This window comes from Taudactylus pleione, unplaced genomic scaffold, assembly GCF_031769625.1.
Source record: "Taudactylus pleione unplaced genomic scaffold, aTauple2 ptg000086l, whole genome shotgun sequence".
NCBI classification, from domain to species: Eukaryota; Metazoa; Chordata; class Amphibia; order Anura; family Myobatrachidae; genus Taudactylus; species Taudactylus pleione.
The window spans coordinates 7,840,120-7,858,634 of record NW_028284488.1 but is presented as its reverse complement, the minus strand read 5'-3'; the positions used below and the strand labels follow the sequence as shown (position 1 = coordinate 7,858,634).

Here is an 18,515-nt window from a genome sequence, read left to right as displayed (position 1 = left end):
AGGGGGGGGGAGAAGGTTAGCAGTAGTAAAAAAAAAAAAACATATCTGTCGGGATCTTCTGTTGTCGGTCTTCCGGCGTCGGGATTTGAACCGCCGGACATGTGTCTGGCGGTGTTTCATTACGATCCATCCGGACCAGTCCACCCTGCCTAAAAAAAGGGGGGAGAGGATTGGCTGAATTAACGGCAACAATGAAAGGGTTGAAGAGTTGGAGTAGATTGCTCTCAGGGCCTACCCTTATTCAAAAGGCTAATGTGCTCAGGAAAGACGTCAGGCTGAACAAGGATTATTGGTACAATCCTATAGCTCCTCTATTTTCTCTCCTCTCAGTAACTACATGTGGCATGGGGTCTAGATACGTATCTGACAGTTTATTTATATTCACTCCGATATTTGTGGTATGTTTGTTTTTTTTAATCATTTATTTATGCTGGATGTTCATATAATACTGTGCTTGTTTTTGACTGCTACCTTTGTAAAGGTTTGTTTATGACTGAGAAGGGAAACACTTCCCAGGCTAAGCCTGGTGAGGGAGGTCCAGTTTGCACCATTTCTTCTTCAGGGTCTATGAGGATCCACAGGGATACTATGGGGATATTATGGTTGGAAAGATCCAGGCACCAAACAGTTAAAGATGCATCAGTCCTCCTCCATATATACCTCTCCTCTAGCCATAGGCCTTCAGTAGTTCGTTTGGTGTGGCAGGATCAAGACGCACCTTTGTAACGGGACTGCTCAGGCAGTCCTAAGCTTTTATTTTATGTTTTATTTTATTTCTATGTTTTTGGGTTGGCAGTACTAAGCGTCTGAATAAGGACGCATGTACTGTGACTCCATCTACCTCCTCCGGGCCGCAACACCAGTAACTGGGCTGGTGATTCTGGCGGGTCTCGGCTGAGCTTGCTAGCAGCAATGCTGTGACCCAGACTGCAACCGGACGCACGGAGATGTCAGGTAAGGGCGGTTTCTCACTTACGGGGAATCGCACGCGGCAGTCCTTGCTTCTGGTGTGAGAGACGCACCAGATGCCGCTGCAGTCAGGGCCCGGGATAACGGGATAAGGCCCCGGCGGTCCTCACTAGACCGCCGGGGCCTTATCGGCTGATGCTGTGGATAGGCACCAGACACTTCTGCTACCATGAGGCCAAGATAATCATCTGGTTGACGCAGCTTAGGGGAGGTAGGCACTGGTGTTTGTGTAGCTGAGTCCATTGTAATTATTTTACATATGCATTGTATGTGACTGGTTGCTAGCTGCTATTGACATTGTCTTTTATTTCTGTCTGTCAATTATAACTATCAATATTTTTTCTCTCCATCCTTTGGGGTGGAGGTGTTTCTTTGAGTACTTCGCATTCATTTGAGATTTTGTGAAGGCTGTCACATAGCATTGTATTTACTACCTTTATAAACATGTCAAAAGATAAAGGGACACAGGAGGGGGAGCCCCATGTGCTGATTTCATGTAAATCATGTATGGCCTATGTGTCCTCTCAGGTTGTAAGGATGGTTTGTGTGTTGTCTGTTTATAAAGACCCACCTCACCAGTCCAGTTTACCTGTCTCTGAACAAGAGCCATCTTGGTTATCCTCTTTGTCCCAGGTAATGAAACAGTTTGTGTGTCGTATGGCGGCTCCCACGATGCCTCCTTGGATGGGGTGTCCACAGCATGCAATATTTGCACCTCCTATGCATCCTTCCCGGAAGGATGTTTATGGCCATTCTAGTCAGAGTATGGCATCATCTAATGTTGAAAGCAGACTGGTAGTTACTAAGGCGCCTAAGCGCAAGTTATGTTTTTTTCAGTCTGCTCAACATATGGATTCCAGTGCATCATCAGAGGAATCAGATGATGCGCATGGTTCCTCTCCAGGGTCTAGCTCGGGGGAGGAGGAGCATCCGTCCACAGTGGATGTTCCTTCTTTGCTGAGGGCGGTTACTTCAGTTATAGATTTTCAGGATGATGAACCAGCTCATAGTCAAAAGGCTCTAATGTTTAATCACCACCTGAAGGTGTCCAAAACGGAGTTTCCTGTATCTGAACAGCTCACTGAGCTCATGGATGAGGCATGGGGTAACCCGGTTTAATGATTTTATGCGAATAAAAGAATAACATCGTTGTATTCTTTCCCAGCTACTGTATGTACTAAGCGTGAGCTACCTCCTACTGTGGATGCTCATGTAACGCATTTAATCAGAAATGCTACATTGCCTATTCTGTCAGCATCTTCTCTGAAGGATTCCACAGATAAAAAAATGAAGTATGTCTTAAGGCAATATTTTCATCATTTGGAGCTGTTACTTGTCCAGTTATGGCTGGAGCCTGCTTAGCCAAAGCTGTTGTAGAGTGGATGGGGGCATTGGGAGACACTCTACCAGATGCTACCAGAGAATAGAGGATGTATATATCCCACATAAGGGAAGCAGCTACCTATCTGGGAGAAGCTGGAGTAGATGCTGGAATTTTAGCTACTAAAGCATCAGCAGCTTCAATAGTGGCACTCGGGGCCCTTGGGTTAAGATCCTGGAAAGTAGATACAGGATCTAAGAGGACTCTGGAAGTGTTAACTTTCTATGGAAAGGTACTATTTTGAGCAGAGTTGGATAAAATAATAGCTACTTTGGTGGCTTCAAAATCAGCAGGTCTGCCATCTACGGTGACTAGAAAGTCTAGGCAGGTTTCTTTTCGGTCCTTTTGTCCTCAGGGACGAACAACAGAATAGTCTTCCTCTAGGTCGTCAAACCTTTGGTCTGATGGGGCTGGCCTCCTCCTGGGGGATCCCAGGATGTGAGGCCAACTTCTTCAGTTTGCGGACTATTGGCATCAAACAACAACAGATCACTCGGTCCGAGAAGTGGTTTCTCCGGGTTATGCCCTCACTTTCAGGAGGCATCCTCCCCAGAAGGTTTTTGCACAGATCCACCATCAGATGCGGTCAAGGCCTTGGCCTTTCAGGAAGCCATTTATTCCCTGCTGCAGGCAGGGGCAATAGTCCCGGTTCCAGTGTCTCAACAGAGAAAAGGGTTATTATTCCAATCTATTTCTGATTCAGAAACCGAATGGTGCCTGTCGCCCTATACTAAATCTAAAAGCCCTCAACAGGGTTTATCCATGTACCCAAGTTTTGTATGGAAACTCTCTGGTCAATTATTTTGGCAATGGAGCAGGGGGTTACATTCTGGGAGTCAGAATTCTGCCACATCTGGACAACCTACTGATATTGGCACAGACTCCGGTTGTTTTACAAAGCCATCTTCAACTGACCATAGCCTGCCTACAAATGCATGGCTGGATCATCAATTGAAAGAAATTTTCACTTTCTATATATAAATAAACCGAACCCTAAATTTCTATCTCGTTTTGAGTGTTTTCTGAAAGCATGTAAAGAAATTCCTTCAGGACTCAGCTAATCCATTTTCCTGGTGTGCTCAAGTTGCTGATTTCTAAGAAAATTACAGTAGAATAGCCGAATTGTTTGTCAAAACATGTTCTGCTCCTGGTGATTTGGTTGAGGAGTACTAGTCACTTCCAATCAGGTCATACATTTCAACAAACAAAGACAAGAAGAGAAGCCTTAGGGCTGCTGTCATTTACTGATTTTCTCTTTTCAATAGTGTCCTGTATCCTAAAGTCACACTGTGACTGGAGATGTCTGGTTTTCAAAAGTCACTGGTTTGTTTAAAATCTCTATATAGCTTCCCTAGTCCTCTGATCGTTATTATTATTGATTGCTTTGCATCACTGCAAATCATAGCCATATACTTGAGGCCTGTGGGGATGTGCAACTTATTTTGCTAGCTAATCAAATTTTCTTTTCTTTTTTTCCTGTTAAAATTCTGTAAATTGTCTTTAATATAGCACTTTTAGGAGTTATTCTTATACAATGTAGATTGGTCGGCACATTTTATTTACAATGTAGTTCTAATGACAAATATAATATAAATAGTTACTCGCCGTCATGTATTGGCACATTTGCCGTTTAGAGGTAAATGTGTGTAATTGAAGCATGCAGAGCTTACACATGCATCCTCTCAACTGTACAAAATATAGATTTTCATGATATTCAGGTATTGTCAGGGTCTAACAAATGAAACCAGTTTCTGTGTTAAGCTTAATGTCTACATTCCTGTTGCATTGCTTGGCAGTGTGCAATAAAAATGATTGTATGTGGATTTTGTTTTGCTATTATCAACCTCTAATACGGACACTTTTAAAATATTACTGGGCTTAGGGCTAAAGCTGGGTACACACTATACTGTGTTTTGAACGATTTGGTCGATTCCGGCTCATCAGAATGACAAATGTGTGTACCCACTCTCACGATCCCTGTATGTGTTCCTGCTGATCGTCCGTCACATCCTCAGGTTTTTTGTACATGCAGAAATATCTGATGATGTCGCTAACGATGCCATGCTACCGAATGCAGCATGGTCCCCGCCCCTCCCCCTGCGACTGTATATTGAAAGTAGAATAGATAAGATTTTCTTAAATGGGAATAACATTTCAGAATTTGAGTAGCTACAGTAGATCAGGCATTCTCAAATCCAGTACCACCAACAGGTCGTGTTTTGTGGATGTCTTTCATCATGCACAGGAAAATTGATGTATTTTGCTGGTCAGTAGTTAGTCAATAAAAACAACAATTTGTATATAGTTGGCGCTCAGTCCATCCAATAATTGTGTGTGTGTATATATTGTGTGTATATCTAGAGAGAGAGGTAGAGAAATATAGTTTCAATGTGCAGTCCTTTTGCAAGAAACGTCAGTCTTCCAATTATTGGAAAGGAGGAAAGTGAAGGAAAAAAAGAGCAATTTGCACTATAACAAAAATCGTGTAGCACTGCAGGTGGGGCAGATTTGAAATGTGCAGAATGATTTAGATTTTGTAGGGCATGTCCAAGCTGAACTCTAATTTGCTGTTTACAAATAAAGCACTTGTGGGCTACATGCAAAAGTAGCCAGTATTTACCTTGCATGCAAAAAGGTTAAATGCATGTTTGCATCCCATGGTTCATCCAGGTGCAAAGTTGGCCCCTTTTTTGTTTTGCTTCCAACTCTGAATCAGCCCTGTATGTGTAATTGGAGTGTTTGACTGTTTTTTAGATTGTGTATGCTCTACACTCCCTATCTATTTCTCTGCTATTGTATTAGTATCACCCAGTGCTTGAGAATATTTTATATACAATTCACTTAAACCACAATATAATGGCTCTCAACATACTTTACAAACTTGTATACTTACCAGTTTTCTAGACATTAAGCAAAGCCTGATACATTTTTTTGCTAGTGCTACCACAATTACTTTTGGAAATGAAGGAGAGTAATTAGGTTCAGTAGTGCTCCCTATTTACATGTAATTTCTTTGCTCTCTAATTAGGCTTCTTCTGGAACTTCTAGAGCTTCTGTTTGATAAATTTAAGGCCGTGGCATCTGCAAATTCAGTGGTTTTGGGCTATCTGCAGCAGAGCGTTACTTCCCCGACAAGTCAACAAGATGGAGATGTTAAGCTGTATGACATGGCCGAGGTGTGGGTGAAGATTCAGACCGTGATCGAGGTAACACCTTTATCACCTTATAGACTTTAAGTTCTATTTATTAGATTTTTGTATTACATTTTTAGTTGTTAATTTACTTTAGCATGCAGATTGCTTTCTAAAAAGGGTTTCAAGAAAAAATGCACAAAAACTTATATTTAATTAAGTATTGTGAGCAGGTCACTAAGTTGTACTAAAATACACATTTGAAATTGCCTTTGTTGTGAAAATTCTTTGGTTCAGCTGATCTGCCCCATTTCCTCCCCTACAAAACCTTAAAATGATCCTAAACAACTTTATCTTCTTAAAGGGGTCTTTTTATAGAGAACATAAATGGGAAGTGAATGGACTACAGCACAAACGCTCAGTCCTTGGAAAGGCCTGACATTGATGTAGCACAGGCATGTCAAACTCAAAATACCAACCCGACGAATATTCAAGGTCTAAGAGTGTGTGGGCCGCAAGAGGAAAAAGTTTTTATATGCAATTTTGAAAGGTTAATAAAAACGAATGCGGTGCCCTTGTAGTATTGCCCCTTATGCAAGGCTCCCTTGTATTAGAACCACTTATGCAATGTCCCCTGAAGTTGTGCCCATTATGCAATGCCTCCTGTATTAGAGCCCATTATGCAATGCCCCCTGTATTAGAGCCCATTATGCAATGCCACTGTAGTTGTACCCATCATGCAATGCCCCTGTATAAGAGCTCCTTATGCAATGCCACTGTAGTTGTGCCCATTATGCACTGTCCCCTGTATTAGAGCGCCTTTTGCAATGCCACTGTAGTTGTACCCATCATGCAGTGTCCCCTGTGTTAGAACCCCTTATGCAGTGCCCCCAGTAATACCCCTAGTAGTGCCCCTTATACAGTGCCCACAGTGGTGTACCTTATGCAGTGTCCCCCGTAAAATCCCTAGTAGTGTCCCTTATGCAGTGCCCACAGTGGTGCCCCTTATGCAGTGTCCCCCGTAATGCCCATTATACTGTGCCTCCTCCCAGTGTAGAACAGGCCCCACTGCAGTACTTACCTCTCTTCACGCTGGCCAACGCTCCCGCGTTGATGCTGCCGCTGACTGGATCTAAATAGATCCAGCAGACGCAGGCTCCTCTCATCGTGGGTGACGTCATGACATCGCCCGCAAACTGCTTCACTGCGAACGCTGGCCTCTGAAGCGATCAGAGGCTTCTTTAGTCTCTGGTTGCTTCAGAGACCAGCATTCCCAGTTTTTAAATACAGTAAACACTGCCAATCGGAGGTGAACTCCGATTGCGGCAGTGGTTTGGGCAGCATGATATTTGTATTTGGGTCCACACAGTCGGGCCACATAAAATGTTTGTTTATTTGGGCCGCATGTTTGACACGCCTGCAATATTTCTAGCAATATGTGCAAGGTACAAGACTTCATAATACTTAACTAAATTAAATATCTACATGCTGTTGAATTAAATATTTACGCTACTTGTGGGACTGGATTATTCTTATAATAAAATTTTGAAAGTGGTGATAATAAGAATTTTGTAGGCAAAATTGGTAAGTTAATGATTTTATTTATTGCTTGATGGAAAATGTGCTGTTCCTTATAGCAGCCTATTGGATGTTTTGGTTCAGTGTAGTGATAGTTACACTCATTTAAACAAATGTCTTTCACTTTAGAATATTTTATCTTTATTAGTCTTAAGGGGTCTATCCAATAGGCGACCTGAAAGACTGAACGTTTAGCGTCGCCGAGGTGCGGTGCCAGCACTGAACGTCATTCATGTCTGAACATGCCGAACCTGATGAGCGTCGTCAGGTTGACGGGCATGTTCAGTAGATAGTCTGGGACGGCAAGGACCCAGCGTACACGTGCATCGCTGGTCCTTGCCGGCTATCCATTAACCACCTTTGTGAACGATGCGACCAAAACCTCCTGATTTGTTTGAATTGTTCACAAAGTCGTGTAATGGATAGGCTCCTATAAATTGCATGAGCCAACAACCTAGCTGCAATAGTCAGTTTAGGTGACTGAAACTCTTCAAGGCTGCTTCCCTTCCCTTTTTCCTCTCCTTTTCGCATCTTTTTTTTATTTTTTTTTTAGTCTTTTCTCTTCCCTTCCGTTTTATGGCGTTATGGTTTCTACAGTTATGTCTAGGAAAACATGCTGCACATCATTTTATGTGTAGATGCTACGGTCTTTAATCTGCAACATACTGTAATTTCTCTGCTGATAATTAAATTTTGAGAATTTGCACCAAATTATCAGAATAATTCCAGCAATTTCTTACTCAAATATTCTGACAGGCAATTGTCTAGCTCTTTCCCTTCAGCTGGAACCCTTTAGTAGTATCATGGGTAGGTACGGTATCCCAATGGTCGGAATGCCAGAAACAGAGTCCTGAAGGTGAAAATGCTGGCAATTTTCTGTAACTAGTCTAAAGCTAACCCTAACCCACCCCTCCTGCAGCCCAATCCTAACAGTCTCCCACGCAGTCTAACCCTTAACACCCCCTTCATAACTCTATTCTCCCAGTATTCACTAACCTAACCCTAACCTTCCCCCCAGTGCCTAAACCTAGCCCCCCCTTTCCCGCCGCCTAAACCTAAGTCCCCCCCGGGGGTGCCTAACCCTAGCCCTCCCTCCCCCTAGCCTAACTGTAACCTCCCGGGGGGGGTGCCTAACCCTAACCCACCCCCCCTGCAGTTGTCCGCACTCGGCGCCCGGCATCACTTCGATTTAGACGCCTGTCATTTAACCCTCGCCGGGATAAAGCAGTCGGGAAGCCAGCTGTTGGGATTAGGTCCACCGGTTTCCCGACTGCATACCTTGTAATACCCCTTTCACACATAAGACCTTGGAAGTAGACTGCTACAACCCAGGTCTCCGCTGCAAACACCCTTTCACACTACATTAAAAACCCAGGAAATTCCTGGGTCGAACAAGGTCACCCCGAACCTGCGTCTGCCCCACTGAGGACTCTGCTGTGTGTGCTCCCTATCATGTGGTCCGGCACCTGCAGTTGATGTCATTTGCAGGTGCACCAAACAGATATTTGTGAGCTCATGGTACAAGGCTTCATGGGACAGGTGCAATGTACTAATACTAATATGATGGACAGGAGTGGAAATCCAAACTTTACATATTTTTCTGATGCAGGTCCTCGATACTCCTACTATTACATTCTCAGAGTAGTGATGTTCGACTAAGGAAGCTTGTTGTGTCAAGTGCATCTCTACATAAAATGTTGATCATATATCTAATGTCTTTTATGATGTTTTTGTATATTCATTTTAATATAGGACAGGTTGATGCTTTACACTGTTTTATCACGAAGCGTGACTGTAACTGTTAATGGTTTTCTTTATTAATGAGATGTTAATTTACTTAGAACTGTGTTTTATACCTTTAATTAAAGGCATTAACTTTTTTTTTCTGGAAGAAATGTTCACGAAATACAAATTACAGGCTGCTCTTCCATCAAGTACAGGTTGTCATTTTTATTTTATGCCGTCTTAATGTTCAGTAGTTCCTGAAAAAAAGTGACGTTTAACGTTCTCACCACAGCACATATGATGCCACCTGTGTTATTGCAAAATGAGAACGGCTGCTTGTTCTTGTTCCCTATTTGGAAAGAACTACAGTAGTATAAAATTATGCTGTTCACTTGGACTAGTTCTGAAAAAGCCCAGGAAGTAGGTGTCCAATACTTTTCTCCTCTTGAATGATCATTCTTCCCATAGTATACAATGCAGATGACTTCTCTACATGTAGCTTGAGTATTGCAGCCTAATTGCTTTCAGCCATAAGCATATAGTTAACTAGAATAAATCAGGTTATATCAAATTAACATTAGAAATTACTTACATTCTAATATAGTATTAAGGAAAATAGGCGTATATTGCAGAGGACAAATGAAAAAATCTAGTAGCCACGTTAGGGATGGACCTTCTGAGTTCTATAGCTGTCATCCTAAAGAATTAGGATCCATCTGTAAATAATAAAGGACCTTTGCCCCATGAGGTCTTTTAGTCCTGATCTGTGTGATCTTGTCTGAAACTGTAAATATGCATAAGATGTGCTTAGAAGTTAGGGAAATTAATATGTTCCATAAATCAGACTTATTGTGGGGCTCTTTTAGATACTGAAACACTTATTCTAACTACTGTACAGTAGAAAACGTTTTATGTAGAATTAAAATTTGTGTGTATGTATGTACAGTGTGTGTGTTTATGTATAATTATATATATATATGTGTGTGTGTTGTGAAAGGATGGCACTCAGGGTCTCGACAGCACTTACACACACAAAGTGGAAGCTTCTCAAATCATATTAGCAATACTCTTCAGGTGCATGAAAGGGAGGGGTTTGTCCCTCCAGCACACTACATTGTACCTGCAACAATACTTCAAAACAATGTAGTAATATAAATTCAGAGATATTTGTTGCATGCATTTGCAAATACATGGTAAGCCACCAGGCCAACCTCACGGCTTCTCTGATAACTGGTGGTCCCTACACTGCATGATAACAGTACCCACTCTGGGCCATGTAATTGTCTATTGTAAGGCCTAATGATAAAGCCACATACAGAAAAACATCCAAATTAAGAGCCAGCTTACCTGGGAGTCACCCCTGGGACCTCCACTTAGCGCTACAAGAACCAGCATGCCCTCCAAATGCTGGTTCCATCTATGCCTCTCAAAACCGCAAACATAAAGTGGAAGCTGCTCAAATCAATTTGGCAATACTCTAACGGTGCATGAAAGGGAGGGGTCATACTAAACAAATAAAAAACAGAAAGGGGGGGTGTCCTCCAGCACACTAACTTGTACCTGCAACAATACTTATAAAGCTATATGGTAATAGAAATTCAGAGATATATGTTGTATGCATTTGCAAATACATGGTAAGCCACCAGGCCAACTTCACGGCTTCTCTGATAACTGATGGTCCCTAATACTGCATGATAACCGTATTTACTCTGGGTATTTATATATTAATATTATAATCTATTTTTTTTTATTTGCTGTTGAATTATAGGTCCCGGCTAGCCCACTGAAAAACATAATTTATGTAGTCCATACAATCACACAATTGCTTTTTGACCAAGTTATTGCTCAGGGCCGTATTCAATTAGCGGCGATGATATCTTTTATAGTGAGAAACAGGAGAAAGTTTTCTCCATCTCAGACCTGGAGAAAAAAAATTTAAATCCTTATTTTTGTCTAAAAATGTGCGGATTTCTAACTGTTTTAAAAACCATTAAAAAAACGCTTGCTGCAGCCACGTGTGATGTTTAAAACACTTGTCTCATTCATATGGCTCCCCCCAAAACCCAGACCCAATACTTTAAAACCATTTTCAACTTGTTTTTTTTTCTTTGTTTTTCAAACATTTATCTCTGCTAATTGAATACGGTTCTAAATTGGGAGATCCTCTTCAGCCCATATAACGTCTGTCAGGAAAGTGTATAGCCTCTTTTCCAAGACAGAAAAGCAGAATATATGACATAGACAGATGAGTAACAGGAAACTATATATATATATATATATATATATATATATATATATATATATATATATATATATATATACACACATAAATAAACAGTAAAGCTGCATACACACACAACGATTTAGTAAATGAACGATTTTCGGGAAAAACGAACGAAAATCGTTAACTAAAATCGTTCATTTACTAAATGTAATGAACGATTTTTTTTTAACTGCAAACGATATTTGCATATTCCGTTACTGAAAATCATTGAGTTGTTCAGTCTGACTGAACTACAAACATGAACGTGCATGAACAATAATCGTTCATCGTTTTAATTTAGAAAGTGAACGATTTTTTCAACGATAAACGATATTATCGATAATCGTTCAAAAAATCATTTAGAAACAAAACAAGAAAAATGTGAATTAAAGTACAAATTCTTGAAGGACATGGACAAGGTTTAAAAATTTCATTCGGCATGATCTAAGCTAAACCTGGAGATATTAATTTGTGAACTTTTTTTTAATGCTATCACTTTAGTTGTGCGGTTGAAGAGTTGCAAGCTAGTGTGAGAAGCAGAACACCTCCTGCCAGCTTCTAACAGGCTAAAGCACACTTAATTTCTCACTGCCTGCAGTTACACTCCTCCTGGATAAACATTGTGTTTCATATGTCTTAACTCCTCATCACTAAGGCTCTCTGTCACTTTGCTTGTGGTGGCCAGGCTGACAGATTGCAGGTCGGACATGCCCTCCCCTCGGCTTTACATGCTTTGGTGACAGAGCGTTTAATTGTTGCTTGACTGCAATGAATATTCATGCTTCACAGAACAATACAATTAAGTGCTCAGTTGTCACAATAAAACTCACTGTGGCCTTTTGGTGAATGGGGCCTGTTAGAACTATTGATGGTCTTTATAATTCAGTTCTATGGATGTGTGGAAGCAATGCTGGGAGGGCAGCTAGTGCTGGGAATGAAAAAAAAAATCCCCATGATCTTAGTACAGTATATACTGTACACATAGAAAATATATCTAAGATCTAAAAATCATATTAAACCTCAATGAGTTACTAGGTATCTGTATTATCCTTTTGTTATTTACTTTTCATTTGTGGAAACATAGATATGTGAACATCATCTAAGAACTCTACAAATTATTCACATAGGCCAGGAGCCAGGTTACGTCATGACTGGTTTGCCATGCTCTCAGTCTAGAGACCAGCTAATCCTAGTCATAGCTCATTGGATGCCATATGTGAGGCTTTGGTATCTGCGGTACCAATAACCATTTTTAATTGTCCCTCGTAGTACATGCTGGGTCAGTTTGCTATAAAGTGTTGCTGAAATGTAAAATTCAGTTAGCTGATTAGTTTATACTATTGTCACCTGATCAGTGGTGTCGCTTAGCAGAAACACATTGATGATGTGGTAGTTTGAGGTTGATGCTGGTCCAGCTGCAATAGTCATGTTTCATTATCCTGTGCCAGTGAGGCATGAAGCAGTCTTTAAAGTGATTGTGATTCTTGCGCAGTTGCTCCTACCTGGATGTTTTTGTTTCTAAACTGCTGGCATCACTCCATCCTAACCCTTGAGTCCCTACACTGCTGTCAGCCAGTGGCACACTTTCTTCCTCTGCTTTGTCTTTTCCAAAAATCAGTTTTCAAAGCCAGTTTATATCAGTTCCACATTTCCCATCAGGATCTCCAGTAAAGCTGTCTCGCTTTTCAGCACGTGGTGTAAGTACTGTGGTTTACAATAAATCTGCTCTATGGAGCATAGCAGTGTGCTTCTTGTAGTAGGGGGGAATAGGTGCTAAACTTGCATTTTATTTCTGGTTCATGTCATCACCTGTCTGAGCCTAATCCCAATACATGTAAAACATATTTCTACTTCAGGGTCCATAGGGTATCCACAGGATACCTTGGGGTATAGGTGTGACGTCAGTCGCAGGGCACCAAAGAGTTAAGCTTTCAGCCTCCCAGGATGCACTAGGTCCCCCTCCTATACCCCGCCCCGGGCCAAGGCACCCCAGTTTAGTTTGGTGCCCGGCCGGCGTCGGGTGCACCTGTCGGAGTGGGGGCTAGAAGAGCCCCTGAAGCTTCTTCAGGGCAGCTGTGGCTGCACATCTGGATGTACAGCATGGACAGTCAGTCCTGACGTCCATGCTGTCTTCCGTACACCCCCGCCGGTACCAAAACGCCGGTACCGATCCGGGGATGCTGGTGAGCATCTGGGGTCACAGCTAGCGGTGACCCCAGATGTTCCGGACCATGGCCGGATCCAAGGGGGACAAAGGTAAGCAGCGGGGTCCCGCGGTGTCTCCCCGCTGGTCACATGGTCCTAAGTCCCCAGGCAGGGGGCTCCCTGGGGACTGGCTGCAGCGTGGAGCCAGGTACTGAACCTGCGCTTTCCACTACCCCCTGGGACAGCGGACCGCAGCAGAGCGGTAGCGCTGCGGCGTCCCAGGGGTTAAATGCATGCCAGGGGAGCGCGCCTCCCCTGTCTCACAGCCGGCGCCTCCCCCGCTGCACACAGCCCTCTCTGCACTGTGCTGACTGGTCCTGTGTCAGCGCTCCTCCCCCAGGCCAGCTTCTCTCTGCTCCTCGGCGGCCATCTTCTCTGCAACGCATGGTGAACGCTGCTGGAAGTCTGGATGGAAGCATCGTGGTCTGGGTCCCCCCGCATACCTCTCCTCCGCTGTGGCTCAGGTCTGTGTATGCAGCGCTGTGTCCTACCAGGCCCTGTGTCTGTGTAGTTGAGTGATCAGCGCTGTTAGTGCAGGAATTGTTATTTCTCTGCATTGTATGTGACTGTGCTAGCGCTGCCTGTAACTTTTCTTCTCTAAACTGTCAGCTTTATTACTGTCCCTGTTCTTTCTGCTAAAGCCCTTGCGGTGCGGTGCTGCAGGGTGGTCTCTCGCCTATTTAATACTTAATTGGTGAGAGAGGTCACATACGTGGTGCCATCATGTCTGAAAGTGATTTTCCCCTCCGGCTACAGTGTACCACGTGCAAAGTACCGTTAGCGGAGGGGGAGGGTAGCGCGGAGGGCCTTTGCCGGCAGTGTTTGTCCATGGCGCGGCCTATTACGGTTACAGCACCGGTACAGGAGCCGCCCTGGGCTTGTTTCGCTCAGGCGTTAACAGCTTTAGTGGGCCAGTTAGCTCCGCAGCCCGCGTTTACTCCGATGGGTTTGTCCCAGCAGTCTGTGGTGTCGTCACCCATGCAGGGGTTCCCACGACAATTGGTGGTACCCCACAGTCTCCCTATTTCCCCGCTCCCGGGTTCTCAGGAGCCAGCATGGGTTAACTCCCTGACGAGTTCTGTACAGCACTTGTCGGATGTGTTGCAAGGGGAGTCTGTGATGCGGCCTCATAAAAGGCCGGTGGCGTCTCTGTCCGCTCCTTATGAGGATGACGAAGGGACGTCTGATGATGGGGAGATTCTGGATCCTTACGATCAGGAACCTCTCCATACTAAGGACGCTGATGCTAAGTCCAAAGTATATATTCCTGGACTTATTCGGGCGGTCCGCACAGCCTTGGTGATTGAGGACGAAGTTCCCCCAGCGGCTAAATCTAAGTATGCCTTTTTCAAAGATGTGAAGGGCGATGCCACAGTCTTTCCTCTTTCGGGTCAGTTGGTGGACCATTTAGAGGAGGCGTGGAAACAACCTGGCAAAAGATACCAGCCGCAGAGACGCCTGGCGGTGGCTTATCCGTTCGCGGATAATTATTTTGCTAAGTGGGAATCCCCTCCACAGGCGGATTCTCACGTGACCCGTCTTGTCCGTAGTGCCACATTGCCGATGCCATCCATGTCCTCCCTTAAGGATGCTACGGACCGCAAGGTAGAAATCTGCCTGAAGTCCGCTTATTCCCTTGCAGGGGGGGCAGCACGGCCGGCTATGGCCATTTGCTGGGTTGCCAGAGCGATGGAGCGCTGGGCGGATTCATTAGAGGCTTCTTTTGAATCCGACTGTCCGGCCGAACAGGCGGAGTTGATTGGCAATCTCCGTGATTCGGCCACCTACATCAACGAGGCGGCTCTAGACATTAGTACTCTGGTGTCTAGAATTTCTTCAGCAGCGGTAGCTGCTCGTCGCACCTTGTGGCTGCGATCCTGGAAGGCGGACGCAGATTCCAAGAAAGGTCTGGAAGCGTTGCCGTTTACCGGAGAAGTTCTCTTCGGTCCGGATCTGGATAAGATTGTGGCCACGCTGGCGGCAGCCAAATCTGCTTGTCTCCCGTCGGCCGCTGCTTCTTCTGGTTCTGGACCATCGTCCTTTCGGTCATCTAGGGCCCAGGGCAGGCCCAAACCACAGTCGTTTCCTCGACAGGCTGGCCCTAAGAAATCGGTCAAGCCCCGGAAACAGGCATGGAGTACCAGACGTCCGGCCCCCAAGCCAGATGACAAGCCTGCGGCCTGACGGTCCGGGTCTCCCCTTGGGGGATCCCAGGGTGGGAGGCCGCCTGCTGCAGTTCTCCCGGTGTTGGTCGTTCACTACGACAGACACTTGGGTTCTGGAGGTGGTCTCCCACGGGTACGCCCTCTCCTCCGGCACAGACCCCCGACTCGATTCTTCACCACTGGTCTACCATCAGACCGGAACAAGGCTACGGAGCTGCGGAAGGTATTGCACACTATGCTCCAGGCTGGAGTTATAGTGCCTGTTCCATTCTCCCAGAGGGGCCAGGGTTTCTATTCAAATCTATTTTTGGTACAGAAACCCAATGGGTCATATCGTCCGTTTCTCAACCTCAAAGCACTCAACAAGTCTTTGCGGGTCCCGAAGTTTCGGATGGAGACCCTACGGTCCATCATTCTGGCGCTGGAACCTGGGGACTACATGGTGTCATTGGACATACAGGACGCTTACCTGCATGTCCCTATTCTTTTGCGCCATCAAGAGTTCCTTCGGTTTGCAATCCGCAGCGACCACTTCCAGTTTCGGGCGTTACCTTTTGGCCTGGCGACAGCACCACGTGTTTTCACCAAGGTGATGGCGGTCATGGCGGCTTCTCTGCGGCTGCAAGGAGTCCGCATGTTGCCGTACTTGGACGACCTGTTATTGGTGGCAGAATCTCCAGAGCTCCTGTTACACCACTTGGACCTGACCATTGCACTGCTGCAACGGCACGGCTGGCTAATCAACTGGCAGAAGTCCACTCTAATCCCGTCTCGGAGGATTCTGCATCTTGGAGCCTTATTGGACTCGGGACAGCAAAGGATCTTCGTGACGGAGGACAAGATCTCTGCTTTGCAGTCAAGGGTGCGCAGTTGTCTGCACAGCCGCCGGGTGTCCTTACACTCGGCGATGAGGTTGCTGGGCTCCATGGTGTCGGTGTTCGACATGGTGGAATACGCCCAGTTTCACTCCAGACCTCTGCAGCACCTGATCCTGTCCAAGTGGAACGGGCTGCCTCAGTCTCTGAAGTTCCAGACGATTGTGCTCACCCCGGAGGTTCGCCTGTCCCTTGCGTGGTGGTTAAAGACGACCCACCTCAACAAGGGACGTCCGTTCTGGGTTCCAAATTGGGTCCTGTTGACAACGGACGCCAGTCTTCGGGGCTGGGGAGCAGTTTTGGGTCCACACTTGTTCCAGGGCAGGTGGACACCGACAGAAGCGGAGCTTCCAATAAATATCTTGGAACTCTGTGCGGTCTTCAATGCTCTCCTGCAGGCACAGCGGTTTCTCCAGGGTCACCCGGTGCAGGTCCAGTCGGACAATGCTACCACCGTGGCCTACATAAACAGGCAAGGAGGAACTCGCAGTCGGGCGGCTCTCGTAGAGGTCTCTCGAATCCTGGTTTGGGCGGAGCGCAATCTTCCGGCCATATCAGCGGTCTTCATCCCGGGAGTGCTAAATTGGGAGGCGGACTTTCTAAGGACGTTCATCCAGGGGAATGGTCCCTGCACCCGGACGTTTTTCAACTACTGGTGGACAGGTGGGGTCTTCCAGAAATCGACCTCATGGCGTCCCGGCACAACAACAAGTTGCCGGTGTACGGGTCTCGCACAAGAGACGAAGGGGCGTCTCTGGTGGATGCTCTGTCCGTCCGGTGGACGTTCAGGTTCGCATACCTGTTCCCTCCGGTCTCCCTTCCACGGGTAATCCGGAAATTCAAACAGGAAGGAGGGACGCTCCTGTTGATAGCTCCCGTGTGGCCCAGACGGCACTGGTTCTCAGACCTTCAGGGTCTGTCCGTGGACAGTCCTCTGCGGTTGCCGCTACGACCGGACCTTCTGTCTCAGGGTCCTTGTCTTCACCCGGACCTGACTCGGCTGTCTTTGACGGCGTGGCTGTTGAGACGGCCATGCTGAGGTCCCGGGGGTTTTCCAGCTCTGTGGTGCGTACCATGTTACGAGCTCGGAAACCGTCTTCCGCGAGGATATACCATCGCGTGTGGCATACGTTCTTCCAGTGGTGTCGACCAAGAGGTTATGCACCGCGGGAGTTTCGTCTGTCTCGGATTCTCGCCTTCCTGCAAGCGGGACTAGATCATGGGCTTCGCCTTGCTTCTTTGAAGGTACAGGTTTCGGCCCTATCTGTCTGGTTTCACCGTAGGATTGCTACAATCCCGGATGTGCGCACCTTTATGCAAGGTGTTCTCCGTATTCAGCCGCCCTTTGTTCCACCTGTGGCGCCTTGGGATTTGGCTGTGGTCCTGAGGGCTCTCCAAGGACCGCCGTTTGAACCACTGGGCTCAGTGGATATTAAATGGCTAACAGCTAAGACTGTTTTCCTTCTGGCCATTGCTTCGGCCAGACGTGTTTCTGAGTTAGGGGCTCTTTCTTGTAGACCCCCTTTCTTGGTTTTTCATGGGAACAGGGCAGTGCTCCGCACTCGGCCCGAGTTTCTTCCCAAAGTTGTTTCCCAGTTTCATGTTAACGAGGAAATAGTTGTTCCGGCCTTTAACTCACCGGGTCTTTCCGTGGGTGAGGCCTCTTTGGATGTTGTGCGGGCCTTAAGGACTTATGTTGACCGCACTTCTTCGTTTAGGAAGTCGGACGCTTTGTTTGTCCTCTATGGCTTCTGTAAAAAGGGTTGGCCTGCTTCAAAGCAAACTTTGGCAGCCTGGATCCGTATGGCTATTTCTGAAGCTTATCTTCATGAAGGCCTACCGGTCCCTCCTTCTCTGAAGGCTCATTCCACTAGGTCTGTGGGTCCTTCGTGGGCAGCTCGACGTGGTGCCTCGGCAGTTCAGATCTGCAAGGCTGCTACGTGGTCTTCTGTCCATACCTTCATGAGGTATTACAGGTTTGACACCTTCGCCTCTCAGGATGCTTCCTTCGGGCGGCGGATTCTCCTTTCTGCACAGGAGCGTCCCCACCCTTAAAGGATACTGCTTTGGGACATCCCCAAGGTATCCTGTGGATACCCTATGGACCCTGAAGTAGAAAATATGAGATATGGTAAGAACTTACCCTTGTTATCTCTATTTCTACGAAGTCCATAGGGTTCCACAGGACTCCCGCCCTGTCGCACCTGTGCTGCAGATGGGCTT

General features: G+C 45.8%; 1 protein-coding gene across 2 annotated transcripts in view; it reads left to right on the top strand.

Annotated features, from left to right (window-relative positions):
* Positions 1–18,515, top strand: part of EXOC4 (exocyst complex component 4) — a 453,886-nt gene that overhangs the window by 51,132 nt on the left and 384,239 nt on the right. For both annotated transcript variants that reach the window (XM_088468694.1, XM_088468695.1), the window contains exon 7: positions 5,379–5,556. In XM_088468694.1, the coding sequence (XP_088324820.1) occupies positions 5,379–5,556 (178 nt within the window). The remainder of the gene's footprint in view (positions 1–5,378; positions 5,557–18,515) is intronic.